Source organism: Austrofundulus limnaeus, unplaced genomic scaffold (genome assembly GCF_001266775.1).
Source record: "Austrofundulus limnaeus strain Quisiro unplaced genomic scaffold, Austrofundulus_limnaeus-1.0 Scaffold244, whole genome shotgun sequence".
NCBI lineage: Eukaryota > Metazoa > Chordata > Actinopteri > Cyprinodontiformes > Rivulidae > Austrofundulus > Austrofundulus limnaeus.
Genome location: NW_013952646.1, coordinates 100,940 through 111,263, shown reverse-complemented (window position 1 = coordinate 111,263; position 10,324 = coordinate 100,940). Strand labels below are relative to the sequence as shown.

Sequence of the window (10,324 nt, the reverse complement as noted above, 5' to 3'; positions counted from 1 at the left end):
AAAAACTATCTCTGCTGCTTACTTTATTTAATCAGTTAATAACTGTACATGTAACTGAAAAAAAAAAACCAGCCCCTTATTATTCACTTTGCTTTGCACAGAGGGTCTGGACAACGTTTGGCCATGACCAATGTAGTGCACCAGCTCAACCATGAAGGAAGCTAACCGGAAATCGCGTTAACAGCCATCCTCTACTACAGGGGTATGAAACTCATTTTCACCGAGGGCCACATGAGCATTATGGTGGCCCTCGAAGGGCCAKTTGTAATGAACTTTGACGTTTCATGTTTAACTTTGATTAAAAAGTGTTTTAACACGTCCTCTTTTAAACACTGATAAGAACTAAGTGTACGACTGACTAGATCTGACACAAATACAGAAATATTACTAAAAGTAAAATTAAGAAATTTTTACTCACTGTTGAGTTTCTAGTGAGTAGCTAATATGCATTATAGCAAATTTAGTTTATGGTTGATGCTGACTTTAAAGCAGCTTATTTTGAGACATTAATTCTGTGCTATCCAACTAAATTGCTCAGTTACTTAAAGCCAGCTCAGGGGCAGGACAATTGTTAGTATCTTTCACCTTTTAAATTTATTTTGTTGCATTTAATCATAATTTTTTTGCCATCATCATAAATTTAAAGTTTACCGTTGATATAAGAAATCATTTTCTTGTTAAGTAATACACATACATACATACATACATACTGGAGAGAGAGAGAGAATTTTTTTTTGATGGGGGGGTGTACCCCCAATGGCGGGCCACATCTGCATGGGCCAGATGTGGCCCGCGGACCTTGCATTTGACACATGGGCTCTACTAGGAAGAGAGAAGTACAGAGCCGAACGAGACCTGTAAATGAGTGCTGCAGGCTTTGTGAGAGAAATTTAATTTAATTTGGAAGTTTTGTCAACACGGACTGAAAGGCTTCATTCACTWCCTCCACTGCCTTTGCTGAACTACAGGCAGACTAAAACAGCGCAGAAAATCAATGTCAATGTTCACAACTCCTCCTCCTGTTCACTGATTGGCCTGGTTGAAATTCTACCAGAGAAATGCATGTCAATGGGAAAAAGCTCAGACAGTAGAGAAGGGAAATTAGAATAAAAAAATGGAAGGCAATGGTCAGGCTAGGTAAAATGATTAAAAAAATAATAATAAGTTTGTGCCGCCCATTAAAGAGGGGTTTTTATAACTTTTATTTCGATGAGATGTGGTTTTCATAAATAAGAAAGCTAATTTTATGCATTGTTTGCTTTTGTTTTAAACCTAAAAAGGAGAAAATCTAGTTTTGATATATTTTGTGGTTCAGCACTTACAGTAACTGTATCTATAAAGTAGGACTGCAAGCATCTTTGCGAGATTATTCATGCTTTTGGGCAACTGTTCCCACCACTCACATCCTCACAATAAGCGAACAGCAGCATAAATGCACACATTGTGCCTTTTACGTGATCTTGACACAACAGCAAGTGCTCCTAATTCCCCACAGAGGGCAGCTGAATGACAGCTATAGAAAGACAAAACTTAATAAGCACATTTGAACCCTGCCAATGGAATGTACTGTGTAAGATAACAGTTGCTGATATGTTTGATTCTAATGCTCATGTGAGACTGACAGGTCTGTATGCAGCACGGGGAAGACTGCGTCTGAAACTGTCTGCCTGAAAACCAGGACAAAAAATGAAATTGCCTCTTTCCCTGCAGTGATGGTAGAGATATAGGATGTGCTCACTTCCAATCTGGCATGTAATAAACAAATCTTATCATATTCGCAATACAGCATCCTTGTAATGTACTGATTACCATACAWACTCCATGGATATAAAAAGTGGGAGCTGTGGAAATGGTGCAAAACTAGATGTTCTAACATTATGATGATAGGTTCCTGAGTYGCAAACTACAGTATTTGACTATTTTGCATGCATATTTATCTCGCATTTTTGTGGAAAAATAAACAAACCATTCTAATTTTCTCAATAATTTGCTCGATTTCCTAACTGATTAAAGTCACCTGCACCAGCCATTTATCACTGGGGTCAACAGTTTCACACTCCAGCTCAATGGATGGCGGTTTTACTCTCATCGATTTTTTGGTGGTGGTGGGGGCGGGGGGGTTGTAGGAAATGATTATTCACTAGGAATTTAGCAGAAATTTTTTTTTGTCCTTGTGCTTATCGAGCGATAATCGAAATGTGGAGAGCAGCAAGTCTTCTAAAACAGTATATCCACAAAGCAAGCATTTGTGTGTGTGTGTCTTTATTATTATTGTTATTGTTATTGTTATTATTATTGTTATTATTATTGTTATTATTATTGTTATTATTATTGTTGTTGTTGTTGTTGTTATTATTATTATTATTTGGACTGAACATTGCTGAAAGACCAAATATGTGCAATAATTATTTTTGTCGGATTGAAACCAAATTTCTCTGGAGCCATTAGAGGAAATTTCATTAAACTCTAAACTAAGCATTAGATGTGCATCTACAATTCAATAATTTTTGAAGCCACTCAACTCAATTAAGATGGTCGCAACTGCCAGCTGACTTTATGAAACAGAGAACAACTAATTCATTATTAAGCTCCAGTTTGTAGCCAAGTCATACACAATACATGCTGTACTTCAGGACCTTTTATTTTCCTAGACYTGACAAGCATGGCTTAAACTCCAACTCTCAGTCTAACATGAAGGACAGTGGGTGATAAGCATTACTTTAAGAAATGCTAGGTCTTTAATCTTTTTGTGTTCAGCCACTTTGGAATGGACTTTGTTGTGCAGTTGCTGGTGCACTCAGTCCAGAACTGCACGTGGTCCAGCATGTCTTGACAATGTCAAGTGCATACAACAAAATTTGCATCACACTGACCTAGTGGCCAAGCAGACACGAAAACAAAAATTACATCACATAAGTGACACAAACAAGGTTGTCAAAATTACTGGACTTCATTGTACAAAAATACTAATATACTGTACCACAAACTGTTTTGGAACCTAATGGRACTGCTTCCAAATTAGCTTTCATTTTCTCTTTTTAAATTATCCCTATCAACAAGTGGTCTCATTAGTAGTCTTCCTTCAGTCTGTGAGCAGAGCAGCCCCCAATCCCTTAAAAAAAAAAAAAAAAAACAACAACAATGAAAATTCTTTCCATTCAGAAACATTGTAGCAGTCAAAGTTGTTCCACCAATTAGAGGTCTCAAAATAGGTTTCTCGTTGCCATATGTCAGTGTTGAATTTGTTTTAGTATTATGTAGTCAATTGTAATTTTATCATTTATTATTTTAAGYATTTCACAATTCAAAAGGGTAACTGTCCGGCATTTTCTATAAACAGGTTGTTAAATATACACACTCTCAAGTCCTGAAGGTAATTCAAAAAAACTTTAATTAAAAAAAAACTTTAGCCTGGTACTATATGCACTCACTAACCCAATTGTTTAATGTTTTTATTTAGCATAACMAACCACTTTCTGAGTAAATACAGGATGTGTTTATACAGTATTTAACTTATGTATTTAACTTTGAGATTTGAAAAAAAAAATTTTTAAACATACTTTCATTGTTCTTTGACATTAAAAAATACAACAAAGACAAACAGAAATGCCTAATCATATGCTTTTGAATGTCTCAAAACTCATAGTCAAAAGCCAAAAGGGAAAAAAACTGTCAATTAGTTTAGACTAACAAACAGAGCATAAGGTGCAACCTAATGCAAGTTTGCTCACTGTGGCAACCCCTGAAAAATGGAGCAAATGAAGGAGGGGTAAAAAAAAAAACCACAAGTTAAAAAAGCACATGTACCCAGTGGATTGTATTCTCAGATTATCTAGCAGTGTTTTTTACAGCACATTCTAAGGGTAATTATATTTAGTTTGCATACAAACATAAGTCTTTGTCAACAATGATTTCACCTGCAAGACTAAGCCTGCTCTGATGTCAAGTTAAAAAGTCAGATTTAACCTTCTCCAAGACAACTATAACACTTGTTTGACTGCTTTTTGCAAAATGAAAATTAAACCAAAACAAATGTCTAAATCTGAATTTTTAAAAACTGTAAAGAAGAAAGTGTTTATGTATTTTTACCTCATATGGAACATTCACTTCTATAAATGTTTTTTTTAAGTTATATTGCTGTTTTTTTCTGTCATTTATACAAATTCTATAAATCCTATGATTTAAAATTCATAATTTCAGAGAAAAGCTGCTTTAAATTTGGGTCTTCTTAATTTAGACGTATTTAAAGGTATTTGATTATGTGTTTTGTCTGTTTTGTTTTAGGGAACATCTTTGTGGTCAGCCTGGCAGTAGCAGACCTTGTGGTGGCCATCTACCCATACCCTTTGGTCCTCACCTCCATTTTCCACAATGGCTGGAACCTGGGTTACGTCCATTGCCAGATCAGCGGCTTCCTCATGGGTGTCAGCGTCATCGGCTCCATCTTCAACATCACCGGCATCGCCATAAACAGATACTGCTACATTTGTCACAGCCTCAAATATGACAAATTGTACAGCGACAAAAACTCTGTCTGCTATGTTTTGTTAATCTGGGCGCTGACCGTAGTGGCCATCGTGCCCAACCTTTTTGTGGGTTCCCTTCAGTACGACCCACGGGTTTACTCCTGCACTTTTGAGCAGTCCGCCAGTTCAGCGTACACCATCGCTGTGGTGTTTTTTCACTTCATTTTACCCATCATGATTGTCACCTACTGTTACCTGCGGATATGGATTTTGGTCATTCAGGTRAGGAGGAGGGTCAAGCCAGACAATCGGCCCAAGCTGACGCCACACGACGTCCGGAACTTTGTCACAATGTTTGTGGTGTTTGTGCTCTTTGCCGTTTGCTGGGCGCCGCTCAACTTCATCGGCCTGGCTGTAGCAATCAAACCAGAGGTGGTGGTTCCCCTCATCCCCGAGTGGTTATTCGTGGCCAGCTACTTCATGGCCTACTTCAACAGCTGCCTTAATGCTATTGTGTATGGTGTGCTGAACCAGAACTTCCGGCGGGAGTACAAGCGGATCGTGGTGTCCGTGTGTACAGCTCGTATCTTCTTCCAGGACAGCTCCAATGATGCAGGGGAGAGACTCAAAAGTAAACCGTCACCACTCATGACCAACAATAACCAGGTCAAGGTAGACTCTGTCTGAGGCTGAACTCAGAGACATGAACTCATATGCAGTTTTTGAGAGTTATTGTTTCTTTTTAAATACTTATTACAAAAAATACCAAATACAACTATAAACAGCTTGTATCCAATGAGCTGTAGACTGTCATACTGTATGGTGCTATCAGACCTCTGAACAATCACAAAACAAAACCAGAAGTTTATAATCCTCATATTTATCAAGCACTTTGGTTGACTCAGCAGTACATGTAGTAAAGTGAATATAAAATGTCTTTTGTTTTAATATTTACAGTGATGATATATATAAATGTATCATGCATTGCGTAAGTATATATTTTGTATGGTATGCCATATCTATATTTATAAGGACAGTACAGTGCAAAAGTTTTTGCTTTTTATATTTTATTTCCAAGGAGCCAAACTTTCTTGTAATAATTTAAAATTGTCTTTAGCAGGCGGCACAGTTGGTAGAGCTGATGCCTCTCAGCAAGGTCGCTGGGTCGAATCCCGGCCCGGGGACCTTTCTGGGCAGAGTTTGCATATTCTCTCTGTGCATCCAGGTACTCCGGCTTCCTCCCACAGACCAAATACACATCAGGTGAATTGGTAACTCTAAATTGTCCCTAGGTGTGAGTGAGAGAATGAATAGTTGTTTAAGTGGCCCTGTKATGGACTTGCAACCTGACCATTGTGTACCCTGTCCCTCACACAGTGACTGCTGGATATGGGTACTTATGACCCTGAAAGGAATAAGCAGGTATAGATGATGGATGGATCATTCTTGAACTAGTGAAAATCATAACATACAAATGAGAAAAATACATTTTTAAATTGAACTTTAAGACAAATTACCAGCAWCTCTATACAATCAAATCAGTTCCCTTTTAAGAGTCTTTGAAAAATACCAAACATTGCACAGTTTGATCTGATGCTATTTTACCACCAACAAGGTGATTCACAAAGAGTTAAAAGAAAAAATGGAGTAGAGTTAATCAGTGGTTCTCTGATTTTGGGGTTGGGAACACTGTAGGTCATAAAACAAAGTGAGGGCTCCTTGATCTCCAAAAATTTATTTTACTGTGAAGAAATTAYTATTGACATTTTAATATCTGTTGTTACTATAAAGAATAAACACAACATTCCCAAATTAATACAGTTATCCTTGTTATTGTTTGTTTTATGGCCATGTTTAATTAGTTTRTTAGCAGAGGTAATCTATTTAAACCAATATGATTTGGAGCCATGAGACTGATGATCAGCTGAAGGTGGGTCTCTCAGGTTCTGTGCTTTTGCTGGAAGACGTGGCTCTTAAATTCTGTTTATCTGTTGTTTTAGGTCTCCCATTATTTCCTTTAGTCCTCCACTTGTTCATTTTTCTCTTTTTTTTAAACACAAACAATCAAACAAACTGCTGTCATCAGGAACAAGGAATGGACTGAAAGTATAGCCAAAGCCCACAACGACAAACTTTAACAGACCTACAGACCAAGACAACTTTYAAAGATTACAGAAAATCTGGCTACTTGGAAATAATGTAGACAAAAAAAAGTGGTTTAAAACTTTTCCACAGTACTGTACATATCCACTCTGATATATTGAAATAACATGTTTGAGGTACGCAAGTTTCTACCAAACTTTATTTAAAAAAGTAGAACAATGATGTTACCAGTTTTATTAACCTCATTTGTGACACTGTTGAGTCCAAGCAATGCTGCTGTCTTCTACTTTACAGTACTCCAGTTCTACATTAAGTGGGAAACAAAATTAGTAAGTGGGATCTTTCTCTCCTCCTTTTAAGCTCATCAAAGTGTATGCATGGATACCATAAACTGTTTATATGCAAAATAAAATCTTATATTGATGAGGAGTGTCACTTCAGCTCTTGTCTTTGGTCTTCTCTTTATTACAGGTTAACTGCAACAGTAATGCATTTTTAAAAATTCAGTTCTGATTTGACTTTAAAATGGTGTTGGGTATCTTAACCTAAAAATAATTTCTCAGGGGCAGGACAAACTTTTATTATCACCTCCACCAAGGGAGGAGGTAATGTTTTCAGTTGTCTGTCTGTCTGTCTCTGTCTGTGGACAAAATTACTCAAAACCTTGTGGACAGATTGCCATGAAATTTTTACCACATATGAGTATTGGTCAAAGGAACACACCTTTGAATTTTGGTCATGTTCCGGATCATTTTGTGTATACAGGATTTTTTCTTTTAGTTCAAGCGAATCAGCTAGGCTATGAAAAGTGTCATTACATCAGACACATGTCTGTAGGAAACGGGAAGTGAAGTCGCAAACTCGCTGGGACTACACATCCCAGGAAGTCTACTAATGGGAAAGTTGTGATTATTCTGTTATCAACTAGTTTTGGCGATGTTACATGCTGCCTGGAGACGTAGAAAAAAATGTGATTCTCTTCACGTTACGGGAATAACTGACAAGACACCGACAGCGGGAGAAGGCTACAGCTACAGCCGAGCCGAAGCTGGTACCGGACAGCAGGAACAGCTGATCAACCACGTGAGGTACCCCCTCCACATAAGACCTTTATTGTGTGATTGGTCAGATGTGTTTGTGCTGAAAGCGCTCAGACACTGTATTTTGCTTAAACAATTTGCTTCAAAACAAACAAAAAAAAAAAGGTGAGTAGCTTCATGAGTCAACTGTACCAGAAAGCAACAGTTTAGAAAGATATTCAAACCATTAAAAACTCGTAAACAGGGATAAAACAGACATTTTACATGGTGGGATCTGACTGATAAAAATTTAGGAGCTTAATCCGAGACCAGTTTGTGGATGAATAACGTCGGGTGACGAGTCTCTGACCTTTTTTTTCACATTGGACTTCACTGRGAATAAATCCCGTGCATACTGCCTGCTTAAATGTTCACTATGTCAAAACTTATTCTGCAAATCTTACAGGATGGGGGAATTGGCCTTGGTAGAGGTTTGCACTCTCCAAGTGCTTCTAGCTTTGTTGTATTTAATCATAAATTTAAAGTTTACCATTATAAAAAACAAATTTCAACTTAAGTAAAAAAAAGTTTTTCTTTTTTTATGTTTTTTATTTATTTATTTATTTATTGGTTTGCCAGATGGGAGTCACCTTGAGTTTGACACCTGTAGTATAAGTGATGTTCTTTGGCTTTTTCTCCTTTCTGATTTGTCTGAACTACACCCCAAAATGGTCATGATTAGCTCTAAAATTTAGCAACGCACAAAAGATTATCGTGGAAGGTGTCAGTTTTCCACCTACACCAGAATGATCGGGGTCGGTTGATAKAAAGTTTCTGTATAGGCACCAGTGTCCTTCACACCATCAAGGACTCTACAGGCTGCTGTGTAGCAGGGCTTGGATGTGTGTCACAGTCAGTGCGTAGGCAACCCGGTCAGAGCGCAGAGAAAGGCGTCAGGCAGCACAGAGGAGAATGGCTCAGCGGTGCATTTTGAAATCCACTCATCTTACATAACGGACACTGACCATCATCCTCTAAGTAAGAGCTGAAAGAGCTCCCAGTGGACTACCCCTCCCCCCTTCTCTATTCATTTAATCCGAAGAGCTGTGTGTGTGCGCTTCGAAAAACTAAAGGGGTGGATGATGAGCAAATGTAAAAATCCCTGGGATTTACTCTGCCCCACACAGTGTTATACAGTAATCTGCTGGGCCCAAATATATATTACATAATTTTTTATTTTAGCTCAGAATGTGCAATAGAGAAAAGACGTCAATGGAACTGACATTTTAATGTTCTAAATATAATTTAAACTATACTCACTTCCTGTTCCATTTCTGGAAAGATACCCGCGCGGACCCGGTCTGCGTCGGAGAGTCCTCCTCCTCCTTCTTCTTCTCACTCTGAAACCAGGTACTCTACAGGCCTGGATGGGGTTCGATTGGGCCAGGTTTGTCTGCGTAGGTAACGGGTTGCTCGGGTGGGTCGACTCGGACGGGCCAGGTAACGCGCCGGGGAATGGATCAAGCTGAAAATCCTCCGTGCCGAAAGCTGCTACTGTATTTTCATAAAATTTAATAATTAAAAACCTTAATAAATAAAACAATATACAGATAGTTAATGCAGAGAGGGATGAAATCTTACACAACGCACCTGGATCTTCAGTCCTCGATAGATTCTGAACAGGGCTCGGATGTACAGGTTCGGTCTGCTGGTTCTGACGGGTCGGATGGGCAGGATCCGCCTGTAGGGGTAGACTCGTACCTGGGTCTACCAGAAACCCCTGCCTGTGGAAAGTCACTGTGTTTTATAAAATAAATAAATAAATTAATTAATTAATAAAAAATCTTAATAAATAAACACCATACAAATAAAATTATCAATGTAGAGAGGGTGCAAATCTTACGTAATTCATCAGGTAGATTTAAATCATCCCAACCTAGGTAAGACGAAGAAGAAAAAATACCTTTTTAGAACAAAACAGCTTTTAAAAAATTTGTTTTAAATAAATAAAGATCATTCTCACCATTTTCTGTAGGTTTATCGAGACCAACCAAAGGCATTCTTCATCAAAGCATGGTTTTTGAAGTGAGCGCCTTTTTTTGCAGAAGTCATGTGAAAGTCAAATTAACTTTTTTTTCTGACTGAATGTAGGTGGGTTAAGCAGAGAGAGAGGGGGGTGGGGTGAGGATGAGATTGGGGAGGAATCAGGTGCTTAAAACAGGAGCTGATTGGTTGATGGACATGTTTGATGAAAAGTTTCAGACTTGACAGGTTTCAGGGAGGGCTGGGTGACCAAGGAGGTGGGCCGAGGGGCGGGATCAGTGGCTTAAAACAGGAGCTGATTGGATGATGGACCAATTTGATGAGAAGTTTCATACTTTGACAAGTTTAAGGGTTGGGAGAAGACTGTCAGTAAGTCTAAGGTCACTTGAAACTTTTGGAAAGGATGCGGTTAGGCTAACATCTGTTGAAAAGAGGAAGTATGCGGTGAAGGGTAGGATTACGGTTAAGGAAAAGAGGAAGTGAGGAGGGGGAGAGGAAGAGGGGCTAGACCGGAAGTCCCGACCTAAAAGGGGCGGAGCACCTGTCACTTTTTGAATGACGTCAGTTGATGATAACCTGGGTATTTAATCTCTTCTGTACATGCAAAAATGCTTATGACTCACAAACTAGTCAACATTGGAGCTTTAGATTTTTTAAATAGATTTTTTTTAAATAAAAAGCATTTTTTAGTAT

General features: G+C 38.3%; 1 protein-coding gene across 1 annotated transcript in view; it reads left to right on the top strand.

Moving 5' to 3' along the window:
• The window catches only part of mtnr1aa (melatonin receptor 1A a), a 43,620-nt gene extending 38,407 nt beyond the window's left edge, over nt 1–5,213 (top strand). The window contains exon 2 of the mRNA XM_014020184.1: nt 4,285–5,213. Coding sequence (XP_013875638.1) covers nt 4,285–5,153 — 869 coding nt within the window. The 3' untranslated portion in view covers nt 5,154–5,213. The remainder of the gene's footprint in view (nt 1–4,284) is intronic.
• Nucleotides 5,214–10,324: the final 5,111 nt, after the last annotated feature.